This window comes from Equus przewalskii, chromosome 15 (assembly GCF_037783145.1).
Source record: "Equus przewalskii isolate Varuska chromosome 15, EquPr2, whole genome shotgun sequence".
NCBI lineage: Eukaryota > Metazoa > Chordata > Mammalia > Perissodactyla > Equidae > Equus > Equus przewalskii.
This window is the reverse complement of record NC_091845.1, coordinates 71,353,273-71,372,564: the sequence shown is the minus strand read 5'-3', so window position 1 is coordinate 71,372,564 and position 19,292 is coordinate 71,353,273. Positions and strand designations below refer to the sequence as shown.

The 19,292-nt window shown below is 36.1% G+C and overlaps 1 protein-coding gene across 3 annotated transcripts in view; it reads left to right on the top strand.

The window, feature by feature from the left end:
* RYK (receptor like tyrosine kinase) overlaps nucleotides 1–19,292 on the top strand; it is a 94,546-nt gene that overhangs the window by 58,945 nt on the left and 16,309 nt on the right. For all 3 annotated transcript variants that reach the window (XM_070577537.1, XM_070577535.1, XM_070577536.1), the window contains exons 9-13: nucleotides 1,217–1,303; nucleotides 6,860–6,929; nucleotides 12,592–12,724; nucleotides 13,948–14,057; nucleotides 14,220–14,379. In XM_070577537.1, the coding sequence (XP_070433638.1) occupies nucleotides 1,217–1,303; nucleotides 6,860–6,929; nucleotides 12,592–12,724; nucleotides 13,948–14,057; nucleotides 14,220–14,379 (560 nt within the window). The remainder of the gene's footprint in view (nucleotides 1–1,216; nucleotides 1,304–6,859; nucleotides 6,930–12,591; nucleotides 12,725–13,947; nucleotides 14,058–14,219; nucleotides 14,380–19,292) is intronic.

Here is a 19,292-nt window from a genome sequence, read left to right as displayed (position 1 = left end):
TGTCATCTCATTTTGTGTCTTGGGATAGAAATTCGTGCACAGTTTATTTCCTTTATAAAACTCGTTTTCATTTTCTCTTTCTTTAGATCTTTAATATGCCTTAATACAGCTTTGGTGCAATTCTTGATTTTCAAGTATAGTAAAGCATATATATTAGTGTTTGTTACCCTTAAGTGTATTTTCTCTTTAGTTCTTGTTTAAAGATGATCACTACCTAGCAGGCCTCTTTAAAATATTCCAAGTAAGTTTCTCAGTGACAGGTTGTGTGGGGTTCTAGCAGAAGGAGCATGCGTGGGCTTCAGAGGTACACCCAAGTTCCAGCCCCAGTCCAATGATTTATTACCTGTGTGACCTTGGAGAAATCACTTAATGCCTTCCATGTCCGGTTTCCTCTTCTGTAAATTTGGACTACGTTGTCTCCTCTTCGACTAGTTATGAAGATTAGACAAAATGATGTACATTAAATGAACTCACACATAATAGACATTTGACATTTTAGGACCCATCCCTTCCCCAAATTGCTGGTCCTTGCTTCTTTCTTGAGTTTTAGGGCATTGACTGGGGAGATGCTGAAAGAGGAGAACAGAAATTAATAATGAAGTACTTCATTGAGGTCTTCAAGTTGTTAGAGAATTACCTTTTCCCTCTTCCATAATTCAGTTTGGAATGTGCTTTGGATGCGTATGAGTCTTTCTGAATTTAGCTGTTGGGTGGGATGCTTGTAGGTCAGTCACCTCTGAGTGAGGGCCTTGAACTGTCCCCAGTGGCAAATAGTAATTAACAGATGCAGATTTTTTTTTTTTTTTGGTCTGTTTTCGAATATATGAGGAGAGTCCATTTTTTTCCTTTGTCATTGCACTGAGGCTAAGCCTGGAAACTCATACATGCCTGTATGGATACCCCATTACTGTTGTCCAGTGCTCCGGGCTGTATCATTAATATCATTAGTTTATTTAGGATAATTCAGAAAGAATTCTCACATAGTTAGTTTAAATATGCATTTCTAAAAGCAAGTTAAGATATTTCATAATTATGAAGAACTTGTAGTAGTCATTAAAAAACAAAGATTTGGGTCTTTTTACTCTAGGACTAGAGTGATGTTGATCACATATGCTCTTGGTATATTTGTTTTAAGTTACCTTGTGCCAGAAAGTTTTGTGTTTATAATTTATGAAGGTCATCATATGATCTCGTTAATTATTATTTTTCTTTTTAGGTACTTTTGGGCGTATTTTCCATGGAATTTTAGTAGATGAAAAAGATCCAAATAAAGAAAAACAAGCATTTGTAAAAACAGTTAAAGGTAGGATTTATTTCCCATGCGGTTTCCATAATGCCTTCCTAAGGTGACTCATGCCAGCGAAATTCTGTCTCAGCTTCTCAGTGTGCACCAAACCTTTAAATAAGTCCAAGCTAATTTAGCTCACATGAGGCTAACTTTTAAGGAGACTTGGGTTGTTCTCATTAGGTATAGAAAACAGAGGTCTAATAATGTAAGACACTAAACATTTATTAGACATTACTCAGGCTTCTGGTTAAAATATGTCCACTTGGCTTCATTGTTCCTCTATCTAATACTGTGTTTCTCCTGGGTTAAAATTCTTTGTTTTTTCCCTCTTACAAAACATTATTAGTTTCCCTCTTCTCCACTCCTCCCCCCTTACTGAGATCTATAAAGGGAAAAAGTGACCCCAAGACCCACAGCACCTTATGTGGACCGCCACTGTTTATCTTCCTCCCACTCCCCACCCCCGTTTTTTTGCTGTTATATGTAATGCTGCAGAAAATGTCTGTGTGTGTGTGTGTGTGTTTCTTGGTGTAGTTTTGCAGGTACAGCCATAGTTGGAACTGCTGCCCTAAGAGGTGTTTAGTGTTTACATTTAAAATTTTCATAGATATTGTCAGATTGTTTCCTAAAAGATGACATTAGTTTATATTTTCATGAACAGAATATTTATTTTCACATACTCTCCTTTTGGAGAAATGTGATGCCTAATTTTTCACTTGTTGATTGATGAAAATTTTTCAGTTAAGAGATTCTCTATCAAAATATACTACAATATTATTTATATATGGCTTCTTCCCTGATACTGGTAAATTAGCAAGACCTTTTTAAAATAATTTTTAATTGTTTATAATTAATATTTGTAAAAGATTAAATAACTGTTAATTCTATTTGCTCGTTTTTTTTTTTTTAAAGATTTTATTTTTCCTTTTTCTCCCCAAAGCCCCCCAGTACATAGTTGTGTATTTTTAGTTGTGGGTCCTTCTAGTTGTGGCACACGGGACGCCGCCTCAGCATGGCTTGACTAGCAGTGCCATGTTCGCGCCCAGGATCCAAACCTGTGAAACCCTGGGCCACCAAAGCAGAGCGCGCAAACTTAACCACTCAGCCACAGGGCCAGCCCTACTCTTTTTAAGAAAAAGAAAAATGTGGTGATTGATAGGGTGCTTAATGTCTGATAGTATATGATAGAGGTTGAAATGACAAGATGTTAATTTTGGAAAAAGAAATTTAGCATTTGAATTCAGAAACTGAGGGAAAAATTAAATGCAGTTTTATGAGTAGGAGGTGACAACTTTATGATGTATTTAAAATTAATTTATAAGAACTTATGTTTCTAAATTTATTTAACAGAGTTCATGGAAAGTACGAAGGATTTATGTTTGTTGTTTCTAAAAAGTTGGATTGTACTAATCTAACAAAAAATCTTTGGAATTTGATTTCTTTTAATTTAGCAAAATTGCTTGGTTAAGAATGCTATAAACAAACACACGCACACCTTTTATCTTTTCTAAACAAATGATTTAACTTACAGTTTATTTTATTCACCCACCTTTCCTAGTCCCAAAATACTTTTAAAGGTTAACATTTAAGTTAGGTCCCAGTGGGTTTTCCAACTAGTTTTGAAGGATATTTAACATATTACTCTTTGTAAATGTGGAATTTGAACCCTAGGTTTAGTAACTGCTGACTTTTGTTACGCTTTCCCCATTTTCTTAAGGAAACATTTCTCTGTAATTCTAATATTTCTTCCGGGGTTTGTAAATATTCTATGAACAATTTAGAACTGGGCTATTATTGATTTGTTCTGAATGAATCTTGAATTAGGAAAAGACGTTTCTTTGCAGAATTAGGTTGATTTGTGGTTGTAAGAGGGGAGAAAAGGAAATACTAGTGATAAGAAAACACAATGTGGTTACTGGGACTGTTTCACAAGATAAGCTTTCTCTTCCCGTATACACTTGCAGTGTAGTCACTTGGCTGTTTCTCCGCCTTACCAGTGTAACTAAAATGTTCTCTCTGAGCTAGACGGAAACAAGAGAAAGCACAGTGAGTCCTTAGCCGAGATATGGTCTTGGTTTGCATGAGAAACAGAGAGGAAATGCATTGATCACAATTCTTGCTTCAGAATTGTTAGGTAACTCCACATGATTGAGTATCTCTGAGATTTATTTTTTTGGAATGTTATTTTATTTTTTTAACTGAAGCTCCGTAAAGCTGACAGGGGTCTGTCACAAATCTGTATGCTTAATACATGCTACACAATTAGAAGTGCAGCTTAACATGCAAAAAATAAGTTTTTAAAAAATCATTGACCTTTGCCTTTAGGCATAAGCAGGAAATTGGCATTTGGCTTCTTAAAAAACTCATAATTTTGCATAGAGACTTAATGGATATTCCAATATAAATTTCCAGAGATTGAAATTAGAAATCTGGATTTCACACAGTGGATATTGTGCAATTGAATTCTATAAAGTAATTAACTTGAGGTTATTGGCATTAAGTTCTTATTTTCTTTTGTAGCTGCTGCTATTTGCAATTTGGAAATATGTTTTTTGTCATTTTATTCTTTTTTATAACTTTGAGAATGTAAATCATTTTATAGTGTTCTTTCCAAATATTTACGTCTTGAAAATAGACCTTTCCATAAAATTAAAAGACTTGGACTAGACTGGGAAAGGAATCCAGAAAAATGATTTTTTCTTACTAAATGGATAAACATTTTTTTCTCCAATTCAGAGTTTTCTTAGGTCATCATCCAGTTCAAGCATCCCTTGCTTAATAGAACATGCTTATCAAAGTTAAGAACCTGAAAAAAATTATTCATAAAACAACACATCCTGAAATTACCTTTCCTCTTACTTGGGTCTCTGGACCGCTTGACGGGAAGGTAAACTCTTACTAACTGTGTGCGGAACTCCACCTATTATTAATTTTCAATCCTAAAAAGATCCTTCCAGCCCCCAAGTAGTCCTGGCCATAATTTCATTAAAATGATTTAGATTACAGAAAGAGTCATAAAGGCACATGCTGCCGTTTACTAGATGATCCTAAATTTTAAGCAGGTTTTAGACAACTAGAGTTTATTCCAGCAGACATTGGTGTCAAGTACTTTCCCAAAGAAGTACCAAGTGTTTCAAGTCCTTGGCTTTTTGTCCACCCATTTTACATTCCTACAAAAATCTTAACTCAGCAAAGCTGTCTGGAAAGGGGACAGTACTGGCAAGTAGTTGGAAAGGGAATGATCCCACTGGTTAGAGTGGAAGTAAATGAAATTTCTGATTTCTCAGCTTTCACAGCTCCGCTTTTAGGAGTGAATGTGATGCGTAACCATTGTGCCTGAGTTCAGTGCTTATACTGTTGGTTCAGCATTTTACTAGGTAGGGCTGGGATGTAGATCTTGGCTTTGTCAATCTTTATATCGTTTCTCCCTCTTACTGCATTGATTAGAAGCTTTATAAATTATTGTTAGTGTTTTTATAGTTGACATACAAATTAGTAATTAGTTTCTTTGAAATTGTTTTTAAGGATACACTGTACTCTTAATTTTGTTTGGCATCTAAAAACTACTTTTTAAAAAAGTTCATTTTCAATTTTATAATGAAAATATACTATCGCTTAATAGAACTGTTCTTTTTAAACAGTGGAGAAAAATCATCTATACTATTAAGATAATGATTCCTGTTAAGAAGAGGAATCCTTGTAGATTTGTGCAAATATTTGATGGCTTAAAATTCTTTTAGAGGTGCAGACCAAAGATACTGGTAAATTGCATTATGATGTTTTTGTTTCAAAATCATTGAACTAAAAGTCAGTTTGAGTTCTGTTTTGTTACTTTGGACCAAAAACTATGAGTTCAGAAGCTAAAAATAAAATGGAATAACCATACTAATTTTGGCTATTGTATGAAAATTAAATTTTTTTCTACTAATTTATTATTAGTTTTTTGTTTGTTTTTTTCCTTCTTCTCCCCAAAGCCCCCCAGTATATAGTTGCATATTTTAGTTGTGGGTCCTTCTAGTTGTGGCATGTGGGACACCACCTCAGCATGGCCTGATGAGTGGTGCTAGGTCTGCACCCAGGATCCAAATCAGCGAAACCCTGGGCCGCTGAAGCAGAGCGCACAAACTTAACCACTCGGCCACAGAGCTGGCCCCCTTTTTGTTTTTAACTATAGAGAGGTAAGAAGAAGAAAACAATAAAATGGGCCACAATCTCCAGGCACAACTCCTGTAGTCATTTTTTAATGATTGTATGTTTGTAAGGTTACAAACTGTAAACAGGACAGAAAAGTGCAAAATGTAAATTCTTCCATCTCTAAAAGTCACCACGATAAACAATTTATGGTTCTCTCCATGAGTAAGAAAAAAAGTGCACCCAATTTTCATAAAATTTTGTTTTTATAACACAACTGATCACACAAACACAGTTTGAACCTTGCTTTTAAGATTTAATATATTTTGGAGATCTTCCTCTTTCAGTACCTATAGACCTAAATCTTATTTTTTAGAAGTAGCCACATGGTATTCTAAAGTGCACATTTAACTAGTTCTCTGTTGATGGGCACTTTGAGTTTTTGCTGTTAGAATCAAACAGTATTCTTGTTACATTATCTATAGATGAGCTCTTGTGAACATATCTGTAGAGTAGACTCTTAGCAGTGGGGTCGATGATGTAAAGGGTATATGCATTTAAAATTTTGTTAGATCTTGTTTCCCTCACCTACTCAGGGCGCGGTTGATGAGTGTGCTTCCTCACACTCTTGACCAAACTTGACGGGTAGCTGACTTTTTTTGTCTCTTCCAATCTGACAGGGAAAGTGGGATCTTCTAGTTTAATTTGCATTTCTTTATTTAAGAGTAAGGCTGAAAGTCATTTTCTAATTTTTTTTTTCCAAGGAAGATAAGCCCTGAGCTAACACCTGCTGCCAATCTTCCTCTTTTTTTGGTGAGAAAGATTGGCCCTGAGCTAATATTCATGCCCGTCTTCCTCTACTTTATATGTGGGATGCCTGCCATAGCATGGCCAGGTAAGTGGTGTGTAGGTGCACACCTGGGATCCGAAGCAGTGAATCCCAAGCCACCCAAACAGAGCTCGAGAACTTAACCAATACACCACTGGGCTGGCCCCTGAAAGTCGTTTTGTAATTTTGTTGGTCATTTGTGTTTCTCTTTTCGGTAAACTGTATCTTTTGCCTCTTTTCCAATTTTTCCTTTCTTCGTGATTTGTATGAACTCTTTAAAGAAGGGGAAAAAATTAAATGAGCCCTCTATATGCCTTATGTTTTGCAGATATTTTTCCAATGTGTTATTACTTTTTCTGCTTTGTTTATGGAACCTTACTTAATTTCTAATTTTTATGTGGTCAAATTTATCTTAATGGCTTCTGTTAACATTGACCTATTCAGTGAGACTCTATTGTGATAGAATTTTGGACTAGACCTTTTTAGATTTACCTGTAACTTATCATGAAAATTTACCTTATAGTCTGAGATAACTATTTACTGATAGTAGAATATATTCATGTCATATATAAAGTAGTATCCTTCAAGGCAATATCTTTTTCTTTATATAGATCAAGCTTCTGAAATTCAGGTGACCATGATGCTCACTGAAAGTTGTAAGCTGCGAGGTCTTCATCACAGGTGAGAGGAGAAACAATCTCAATCCAGCGTTTAAGTATTACACATGGTAACATTGTATGCTACATTTTTATTTTAAGAACATTGTGATGTCTTCTGAATTGAAAGCTTTTTAGAATAGCTTAATTTTTTTTCCCAAATATAAAAGTGAAATGCATGCTCATTGCACAAAATTTGAAAATGTAATAAAGTATAAAGAAGAAAATAAATAAGAGTATGTAAGCCCATATCTGGATAATCATAGCTAAGCTTTGGAGAAAGAGGTTTTACATATTTATGTACATATTTCCCTTTTAAAAAATAAGATAATGATGTACATACACTAAAAAATATTTGTTATGAAATTTTTGAACACATAGAATCCCAAAGACAAGAATAATTACTAAACACCAGTAATCTCATCTCCTAAATTTAATGATAGTTAACATTTTGCCATTTTTTCTTTGTGTGTGTGTATGTGTATCTATCTATCATCTATCTAGATATAGATAGATATTTGTGAGTGTGGAAATACTTTAAACTGGACATCTCAACGCTTTCAATGCATTTTCCAAAAAAATGAGGGTATTTTTCTGTATGACCATACCATTATTATCTTTAACTAGGTTAACAAGCTTCTTGATATAACTAAACAATGTATCTAACTTTTCATGTAAGTAATTATAAATTCATGTCTACATTTAAAAAGGCTGCATAGTAGTTCATTGGTTGGATGCACCACATTTTAGCTATTCTCTTATCATTAGGTCATAGTATGATTTTTTTAAAAAAATGCTTGTTCTATCTGAAGAGCCTTTTTGAAAAAGCATATCAGTCCTCTTTACAGAGCTGTAACTTCTACCTTCTGGGCCAGAAAGGGCTTGAATATAGTATCACAGTGTGCAGCAGTATCCATAATGGGGCAAGCTTTTTTGTTTTTTTTTTTTTTTTGCTGAGGAAGATTCTCCCTGAGCTAACATCTGTTGCCAGTCTGTCTCTATTTTGTATGTGAGCAGCTGCCACAGCATGGCCACTGACAGACAAGTCGTATAGGTCTATACCTGGAAACCAAACCTAGGCTGCTAGGAAAAAAAGAAAAAAAGAGGGGCTGGCCCTCTGGCCAAGTGGTTAAGTTCATATGCTCCACTTCAATGGCCCAGTGTTTTGCCAGTTCGGATCCTGGGTGCAGACATGGCATGGCTCATTAGGCCATGCTGAGGCAGCATCCCACATAGCACAGCCAGAAGGACCTACAACTAGAATATACAACTATGTACTAGGGGGCTGTAGGGAGAAGATGAAGGGACAGAAAAAACGATTGGCAACAGATGTTAGCTCAGGTGCCAATCTTTAGGGAAAAAAAACCTGGGCCGCCGAAGTGGGGGCCGCTGAAGTGGAGACCGCCAAACTTAACCAGTAGGCCATCTGGGCTGGTCCCAAGGGGTTTTTTTTGTTAAAGCACTACATAGAGTCGGCTTAATTTGTATGCCTACTGAAAATTTGGACACATATGTTTAAAAAAATGGAATGGTAATCATCTCTGTTGGAAGATATTTATGGACTTGTGAAGAAAAAAAAAGTGATGCATGCAAAAGGCGTCATGCATTTTAATTTCTCTGTACTTTGAGCAATTACTTGAGTTCTGCCAAAAAATAAGATGACTATGCAGAATTTTATTTTTGGATTTTGTTTATACTTTGGTTCATATTCAAAAGAATTTGAGAACCTAAAAAGAAGGCAGCTATAGTAAGATCAATAAAATGGTTATGAATGTGAAACTGAGTTTTGGGCATTGTGATGGTGGGAAAGAAAATAAGGCAATAGTAAGGAGACAAATATTTTTGCCATGTTTGAACGTAAAAAAGCTCTTAGCTTCTGGGCAAGCAAGGCTGAAGGAAACATTGAAAGTTGGTAAATCTCAGTATTAGAAGGGAAAGAACATAGAGGTTCCTTGGGGGAGAAAAATTTTCTAGTTTCGAGTTCCAAGGCAGATGTCTCATTAGGTTTATGATGTACTTGGAACATTGATTAATATAATGAACAGATATGCTTTTAAGTTTCATTAAAAATAAAAAAGCCAGGGACCTTTGAAGAAATTGAACACACAGTATTGAGGGACTGAAGATGTCTGTCTGAGGGGTTAAAGTCATGTGGTTTGAGAATGTTACCTTCCATTGGCCTGATTCAATCGAAGAATAGAACTCATTTGCAGAGGAATGGATGGATAACTCATCCATTAGACTGTATTTCTCCAAAACACATTTTGTTTCTTCTGGGTAACAAAACAACAACATCAACAACAACAATAATCATCACTTCGAAATGTTCTTTTTGACAGTGTTGGGAGTGCTTGATGTTCTGTTATGCTGACTCTAGGGAGAAGAGCCATTTTAATACTAGTATGTAATGGTAACCTAGTACTTAGGTACCTAGTTAGTATGCTTACTCTGACGAAAGGTCTGTACCACTTCTGCACAGAAGTGAGTGGCAGGGATAAATGTTGCTGAAGCCAGGATTTTCCCAAGAAGCAGTTTTATATCCACTGTAGCCCAAAGATGCTTTGGCAGAAAAATGTTCAGAGCAAGCATTTGTAGCATTTTCTCCTGTGGCTTTAAGCTGTAGGGTTTTCCAGCCTCCTACCAGGATGAGTTAGCAGCCTCAGGATACCCTTAAGTGATGGAATGGGATGACATACTGAATGGAGTTGATGCTGGGCTTTTAGTCATTTGGGAAAGTCTTCTAAAGGCAGGTTAGTTTGGTCGTGGTTAATTGTTCTTCCTGGCTATAAATTGAAGCCAGAACTCCTGGCTTTTAATGTGCAAAACACATTGCCAATATGTAGAAAGTGTGTTGTTCTTTCCATTCACTGTAGCAATTCATTTCATTTTTAAGGAGACTAGAGCCTACCACACATTTCTTTTTGACTGCTGATGTCTAAAGTATTCGTTGCTGTGTATATGCATTTTTTTGTTCATTCTTTGATTCTAATTCATTAAGTACCCATTTTGCACTTGGAACTCTGCTAGACATGAGGGATAAAAATGAAATAATGATCTTCAGTATCATATCATAGAATTTATCAAGCAAGCTAAATACCCTCAGCAAGCTAAATACCCTCAGCAAGAAATGACACCTGGTTTCAGATTTTACCTTTTTTTAACTAGTCGTGGTATGTAATTCCACAGGTAAAACGTGTACTTCATATTTTAACATTCCATGATGAAGAGTTGTAAACTGTTAAAATATTTTAAAGCATTTTTAAATTCTTTCTTTTCATTCCTTTTTCCATTGTAATTTGTGAGAATAATTTTTACTATAAATTAAAATAGCTGTATGAATAAAAGATAGCTATCAGTCATTTAAATTACATCAGAAGTGCTGGGTATCAAAGTACCTTTGAGCTCTTGGCTAGTTTGACTCTGCATTGGCCCAAGGGTGCGTGATGGCAGGCACTTCTTGTGCTGAATGCCTCCCAGTTCTCACTCTGCAGGCCTGCCCCGTGGGACTGAGCGCTGGATGCAGTTCTTGTTTCAAGTCCCCACAGAACCTATGCTTCCTCTGCCGTATTCTCTGCAGCACCTGCGTCCACTCTCATCCACTCTTATAAATCCCAGACCTTCCTCTTTATCCTCCTTTCCTTTATAAAACGGGCAGAGTGAAACCAGCCATTTGTACTTTGAAACACGTTCATGCAGCTTATTACGTCTCCTAGAGGGCTTTTAGTCCTCTGGTGATAGAATAAATGATTTGATCTCATCCAGCCAACTTACTGTGTCTGGATAAAATGCCTTTAACTCTGCTCGGTGAATTTCAGTCATGAGGAAAGGAGCAGAGACGTAATTTGGTGGGGGTGGTTAAAGAGATTGGGCAGCTCTTCACATTACCCCTGAAATCATGATATGCTCAGGGACACCTGAGTGCAGGCCTGCTGTAGGCGTTTTAGTGTGCATGGGACTGGGTGTGAAAAGAGGCTCTGTCATCTCCCCGGTACTCCTTCTTGCTCTGTAGGAGGGAGTGTCCAGTGGTCCAGAGCAAAGCTCAAGCGTTTTGGAATCAGATGAAGATTTGAATTTTTTTCTCCCCGTCCTTGCTGTTTGTCCTTGGCAGATTACCTAACCTCTCTCTCCACGTGGGTTTTCTCACCTATAAAATGGGACTAATCATCGCTGCCACTCTTAGGCTGTAATGTGTGCAGAACCCTTACAGAGAGGTTACCGTGTACAGGGTGCTGATCTTTGAGTCCTCATTTCCCGGCTCCTTGGGGTCAGTGCTTCCCTGTTAGTAACTCCTGCACTGCACAAGAGGAGCCCATAGCTTTCCCTTAGGCACTGTTAGGCCAGAACTGTGTGACTCAGGTTTTAAGAGGTACATGCTTAATTGAGACAATTTAGGAAAGAGAAAAACACGGTAAAAGTGCTCTAAAGTCCCACAACTTAAAGACAACAACTCTTGGCATATTTCTGTGCAGGGTTTTATTTTTTCCTCCATATTTGTAATTATTCCGTAAACATATGTGAATTTTGTATCTTGTTTTCCTATAAGATGAGCTTTTACTCATGTTCTCTTAACAGCTCTTTGAGACCATTTAATTGTTACATGCTATCCTATTATTTGGGTGTACTCTTTCTTTACTTTTGGACGTTCAGGTTGTTTGTAACTTTTTGTGGTTAATATTACATTATCCTTGTTCGTGTAGCTTTTTTATGTTTAGTATTATTTCCTTATTAAATAACCTTAGAGGCAGAATTTACTAAGTTAAGGCATAGGAATGTTTTTAAGTCTATGCTATCTGTGTTATTTATCAAATATTTATTAAATGCTTACTTTCTGTGGCACAGAATACAAAGCATAGGGTGTAAAAATAAAAGTTCACGTTAGTTTTTGCATTCCAAGAATTTTCAGCTTAGTGGGGAAAATGAGGTAATTATGTAAAAAGTTATATAACTTTGGGAAAAATTAACAGTTATTTCCAGATACCAGTGGGAGAGGTGTCATTAGGCAATAGAATGAAAGTATTTATGTGTGTCATGGAAATTAAAAATAGAGCAAGATTGTTTACTACATGCTTGGCTTTATTTTGCACATCATAGCAACATTTTATAGTTGGTGGGATCCCCATGTTAGAGGTATGGAAACTAAGGCCAAGAGAGATGGTCACACAGACAGTAAATGGTAAATTTAGGATTGAGAAATTGGATTCTAAATCCTATATGACCAGCTAAGGACTTCTTGGCTTTTGTGGCATTTTCAGCCTCTTAGAGGCCTTCCTGATTATCATATTCTTGTCCATAGTCAACATTGAGACCTTTTTTTTTAATGTGTGATGATGGACTAAATAGGATGTTGTCATAATACACTCAGAGTCAGTCATTTTTTAGGTGTGTCTGATACCCTTTAGAGTAAGATTTAGGATGGCTAGGGTGTGTCTTCAGAGAATCCAGTCCACAGCAAACAGCTCGGAGTTTCTAATTTTTCCCTATCAAGAAAGTGCACATGTGGGGAACGGTGAAGTCTAGTTTAAAAGAGCATTTATAATTGTACATTTTTAATGGTAATCATGTTTTTAAATATGTTTGAGAGTTTCTTGTTTTGTTTTAGATTATCTTTACTTTATTTCTTGTTAAAAATAAGTCCCTGAGGTTTTAGATTTCACTTGTCTTTTTCCTGATTTCTTATTATTTTATAGAAATCTTCTTCCTATTACCCATGTGTGTATAGAAGAAGGAGAAAAGCCCATGGTGATATTGCCTTACATGAATTGGGGGAATCTTAAATTGTTTTTACGGCAGTGCAAATTAGTAGAGGCCAATAATCCACAGGTGAGAAAAATTTGCCCAAATGCAAGTTATTTACCAGTAGCTTCTGACGATATTTTTGAAAGTGGATGTTAACATTCTTATATATAAACTGTTCAAAGGCTTGCAAAAAGAAGCTCAAAATGAACCAGAAGATATTTATAACCTGTTGTCTTAGAAAAAGGTGGTTTGTGATTCCTGTCTTGAGGTTTACACTTAACCACTGCTGAAGTTTTGTCATGTATGTCCACTGTGTTTATTCATAATCGCCTCACAGCTTTTGTGACACCATCTCACTCATTTTCCTGAGAACGCTTTGAAGGCACTTGTGCTAGATCTCCCTTCTAGGAGTGGAAACAGACTTTACACAGCCGTTTGGTGCATGTTGTACCAAAAGCTGGTGATGACTAGAGGTGTAGAGTGTGGGAGATAACTGGGTAGGTTTTTAATATGCTTGGCTGTAAGGTATCAATCATCTAAGAGTTTCATTCTCTTCACTGCTTGTGCACATAGCTGTAAAGCATTTCGTCAGATTCCAAGTAGTTGTAAAGCCTAGTGGTTGTTTTGCTGCCTACGGTATCTTGTAGCCACATTAAGTTGGTTTTATGATTTATGATAATATACTTATTACAGTTGCCAGAAGAAAGTGGATTCAAAGGCTGCATTGAGTGTTTGGCTTAGATATGCTTCGTAAATTGACAGGGTTAAAGCCAGGATTCCCACCAGGTGGTTGGAGGCTGCGGCCCATCAGCGTCACCTGGGGAAGATTTTCATTCCTCAGCCCACAAGGCTGGCATACTGACTCGAGAGGAGTGGACCAGTAGAGAGAGCTAGAGACTTTATTTGAAAATAGTCCCCAGGAGATAGTCTCCTGATAAAAACTATTATTTTAAAAGAAAAGAACAAGTTATTGAATAATAAGCATTTGAAATATTACCTTGAATGTTCAGCATTCATTGAACAGAGATTTATTGAGTAGCCACTATATGTGCTAGATGTTGAGGAGATATACCTAAGAGATGAGACACAGTGAAGTAAATGGTAAATTGCAGAATGATAGGAACTATAGTAGATGTAAGTATGGGGAGCTGTGGGAACATCTTCTTGGTCAAGAAGAAGCTTTCTGAAATTCAGCGTGTAGGTGTAAAAAAGTATTTTGGGATGGAGTAGGATTGTGGAATAAAATAAGCAGCTGCCGTTATCATTTTTGTGCTAACTGCAAACATTGTCATTTTCTGTTACCACAGGCAATTTCTCAACAAGACCTGGTACACATGGCTATTCAGATTGCCTGTGGAATGAGCTATCTGGCCAGAAGAGAAGTCATCCACAAAGACCTGGCTGCTAGGAACTGTGTGTAGGTGCCATGAGCTTGTCACTGTCATTTGATGTTTAGCTCTCCCTGGATTTGGGGTTCTCTCTTGGAGTCACAGTGGGAATTGTGTTGTAATTGAGTGACCATGCACCATATTTTTTAAATACCCTGATTGCATTTGATGTTCATGTCTTTACTTTTCAGCATTGATGATACACTTCAAGTTAAGATCACAGACAATGCCCTCTCCAGGGACTTGTTCCCCATGGACTATCACTGTCTGGGGGACAATGAAAACAGGCCGGTTCGGTGGATGGCTCTTGAAAGTCTGGTTAATAATGAGTTTTCCAGCGCTAGTGATGTGGTAAGTGCCAGGACACTCAGGTATCAATAGATTGGAGAAGAGGCTTTCTGTTTTAAAATGTTTATCTATTTTTTTAATCTAGTAACTGTTCCCTGAAATTTTTCATTGAGAAAGCAAGTGTAGTTAGCTCCCAGTCAGCTAGTTTGTGGAGAGAAGCTATGACCCAAACCATGGGCCGTCACTGTGTGTAATCTCATGTCATCCTCACAGTAACCCTGTGATGGGGCTGTCAACACTGTGAGGTAGGTAGACTGTTATCCCAGTTTTAAAGGTGAGGATATGGAGGCTTAGAGAGGTTACCGTATTTGATTATTTTTCTTTTCTAAGACTTAGAATGACCAAGTGGTTGTCAGATCATAAAAATTTATTGTCTTCTTCTTTCAAAAAGTGTGTGTTTCTTCTAAGTATGATAACCTGTGTAATTTGTAATCCCCCAGACACCACTCTCTTTCTTTTTGTCAGTGTCTGGGTACTTCTGCCCACTCGAGCAGATCATGTAGTAGAATCCTTTATAGTTAGTGATGAAGAATTTCAGAAGCCACATTTTCTTGTGGGTATTTTGCAGGCATTTTTAATTGTTTTTAATTTTTGTCACTTTTTATCCTGACTTGAAAGATTAATTTATTTTCCTCTCTCTTGCTTCCTGTATTTTGTTATTGTAGCTGAATATTTAGAGATTAGGTAAAACTCTGCTTATAAGGTCCCCCTGTGTGATCACTCAATGATATGTTAGCGTTACATGTAAAATCTTATATAGTAATTTGCTTCGAAGTCTCAACTGTAAAAATTGGGCTTGCTTTATCATTTTATCTTGTGTCTCATGGATATATTTTATTTATAATATAGAGTTATCCTTTTACTTCTAAATTTGTATGCTTTAAGGATTACTCTTTTAATACACTCATTTCCTCTGTGTATTAGTGTCCTGTGGCTGCTGTAACACATTACTACAATCTTGGTAGTAAAACAGCAGAGATTTATTCTCTCACAGTTGAATTCTAGAGGCTAAATGTTTGAAATCAAGGTATAGGCAGGGCCCTGCACCTCCAAAGGCTCAAAGAGGGAAACGGTCCTTGCCTCTCCCAGCTTCTGTTGGCTTCTGGCTGCATCTCTCTGCTCCATGTTCATATCTCCTTGTTCTCCATGTGTGTCTGTCTCTCAAAACTCCTTTTGCCTCTCTTATGATGATACATAGGATTGCATTTAGGACCCACCTACATAATCCAGGACAAGCTTCTGTTCGCAAGGTTCTTAATCACATCTTTTGCCATATAAGATAATATTTATAGGTTTCGGGTCTTAGAATGTGGACATATCTTTGGGGCCACCATTCAACCCACTACACTCAGTAATTGAAATTGTCTAATATTTCCGTATTGAAAAACTGATATTCCAATTTAAAATCCTTGAAATGAGAATGATTTGATAAGGGAAGAAACCCTCTCTTGTTAATTAGAGTCTACTAATTAAAATTCTTTTCTTTTTCAGAAGCTAGGTTAGCTATTTGATATATTGTGCCTTTTTACATACCAAGTGTCTTGATAAAGTGTGCTCACTTGATGTGAATGAACAATTTACTTACAGCTTTTTTGCGTTTTTCCTGTAAATTAAGATCTTTTATTGTGCATATCTTAAAAATATTTTGTTTTAACTTAATTTAAATTAAGTGCTCTTTGAAAAAATACTGATCTGGCATTTATCAGATGGGCAGAATAAATATGAGTGATGATGAGAAGGGACGTATCTGCTTCACGAGCAGCTGCAGAGGTTAACAGTGGATGGAAGCTTGCTTCCCATTGCCATAGCCTTTCCCAGCCAGAGGCATGAGGTATGTTAGAGGATCCCTGAGAGGTGGAGAAATTCATCCAGACTCTTAGCTTCTGAACCTTGAGAGTTCAGCTTGTATAGCAGCCAGGAACTAGGGCTAGTCTGTTTTTTCAGAGCTTTGATAATAAAGCTTCTCTCTGTAACATTAATGTCAAGAAGTTAAAATTTCAAATAAAGCAGTACAAATCCGCAAAGCAACTTACACAATTTTAACAGTCATCTAAAGAAAACCTGGACTTTTTTGGGGGAGGGAGGGATTTTTGGTTTTGATTTTTATTTTTCTCAAATAATATAAAAAGGGAAAGCAGAGTTTGATTTTAGGCCAGCACAGAACTGGCCTATTGAATGATAGTAAGGGCCAGTTGTACTCTTTGATATGGTGTTTGTTTTTAGGCATGCCAAATGTTTATTTAGAACTTCTGAATTGTAGCTGGAATTCTTTATCAGTTTCTACATTAAGCAAAGCTGTTTTCATGGGGGAGAAAATGGGTTTAACTTCGGTTTTAGAACACAGTTTTAAAACACAGTATCAATTGAACTAGAGCTGCATAGTTTTCAAATACATCTTTTTAGTAGAAAAGCCTACATCTGAACACTTTTTACTACAGAAAAGTAAAAGAAACTTTGCTCAGTGTTTTCTTTGAAAATCTTATTCCATAGTTGATTTTTAAAAGATCAATTCACTCATTTCTTTGGGATATTAATATTTTTTCAATAGTTCATTTAAAAAATTTGTGATTTTGTTACTGATAACAAAGATCTGATAAGGGGTTAATATCCAAAATACATAAAGAACTCATGTAAATCAACAACAAAAAAACAAACCAACCAATTAAAAAATGGGCAACAAAGGATCTGAACAGACATTTTTCCAAAGAAGATATACAGATGGCCAACAGGCACATGAAAAGATATTCAACATCACTAATTGTTAGAGAAATGCAAATTAAAACTACAATGAGATATCACCTCACTCCTGTCAGAATGGGTATAATTAACAAGAAAAGAAATAACAACTGTTGGAGAGGATGTGGAGAAAAGGGAACCCTCATACACTGCTGATGGGAATGTAAACTGGTGCAGCCACTATGGAAAACAGTTTGGAGATTCCTCAAAAAATTAAGAATAGAATTACCAAATGATCCAGCTATTCCACTTCTGGGTATTTACCCAAAGAACACAAAAACACAAATGTGTAAAGATACATGCACCCCTATGTTCATTGCAGCATTATTCACAATAGCCAAGACTTGGAAACAATCTAAGTGTCCATCAGTGGATGAATGGATAAAGAAGATGTAATATGTATACACATTGGAATACTATTTAGCCATAAAAACTTGCCATTTGCGACAACATGGATTGAGCTTGAGCGTATTATGCTAAGCAAAATAAGTCAGACAGAGAAAGTCAGAATACTGTACCATTTCACTCATAAGTAGAAGATAAAAACAACAACAAACACATCGACACAGACTAGATGGGTGGTTACCAGAGGGGAGGGAACAGGGAGGAGGGCGAAAGGGGTGATGGGGCACGTGTACGGTGATGGATGGTGATTAGTCTTTGGATGGTGAACATGAGTAGTCTACACAGAAATCAAAATAGAATGGTGTACACCTGAAATTTATGTAATGTTATAAGCCAGGGTTACCTCAATTTAAAAAAAACATAAAAACGATTTTATGATTTTGTTACTCTTTGAAATCCATAGTTGCCTTAGTAGAAATGAGGTGGCAGTTGTGATGAACACAAAACTAATCTAATGGGCAGGAAATAGAAGATGTTTCTTAGATGACAATCTACAGGTATGCCATGTAACTTCAAGAGATGGGGATAGTTTGATTATTTTAGAAAAAGGAGTATTGATAGCTAATATTTCAGCGAGGTATGCAAGATGGCCGTAAGTGCTGTTTGCTTGCACAATGGAAGTCCCCAAGTATGCGTTGCTTAATTTAATGCATTTGTTTATTTCTATGTAGGTATTCCATTGTTCATTTGGTAGTAATAGGAATTATGTTTATAACATTTACGATCAGATATTTCACAGGAACTCCAGAGTGAAAATTAAATTCAGTGATACACTTTCAACTAGTTAACTATATAGTTAACAATACATCTTTAAGCAGTGTGATCTGTATCTCTTCAGCTGGGTACACCGCCCTGTATTAGTTGGTAATAGCCGTGTTGAGGATACATGGTTTAAACAGATATTTCAAAATCATACGTAGAATTAGTTATTTCTATGGTTGTGATATTTTATAAACTTTGTAGGAACTCTCATATTTTGTGTAAGAATCTGCCTTCTGACAGAATACAGTCATACCTAATACCTGTTGCTGCTTGATGACATGACAGCTGTATTTTAAAAAATCACCATGAACTTAATGGTGAGCAACTTAACAGGGGACTTACTTTAAAATCATTATTTCTTTTGGAATAACTTACTTGAAACAATGTCTGTGCGACTCAAATTCTTCTGAGCTGTACTTAAAATGTGATGATGAGAATACTCATTGATTTACATTTTAACATGGTTAACTTCTAAAATGTTCAGATTTTTCTTCTTTAGAATCTTATAAATTAATTTATATATATATATTTTTTCCCCTAAATTTCTTTTGCCTTGGATAATTGAGATTGAAAGGAATATGAGCACTGTTCTGTTTCCTTTGACTGTGATGTGACTTAGTGTAAAAATCCTACTTTTCAGTTGTGTGAGATTATTTTTTGAATTCTTATATTAAAGTACAAAGGTTAAAGATTTATTTTTAACAATATTACTGCCTTGGAAGGGATATTTTCTCTGTCCTTTAAAAGACCCTTAATATTTTTGCATTTCTTTATAGTTAAAAATTCTACATGATTTGTTTGGAAATACATTAATGTTTTCCATCTTAAAAATAATACATTGCATTTCTGGGCTGTGTTTTCCCAACTTTTACTGGAAAGATTCAGTACGTCAAGATTCTCATAATGTTACTATCAGCTTTTAATTGTTGAGCTTAGGAAATATGCACAACTAGATTTGACTAGTTATAAATCTCTTTCTAACATTATTCCAAGATATGACATCATCATAGGCA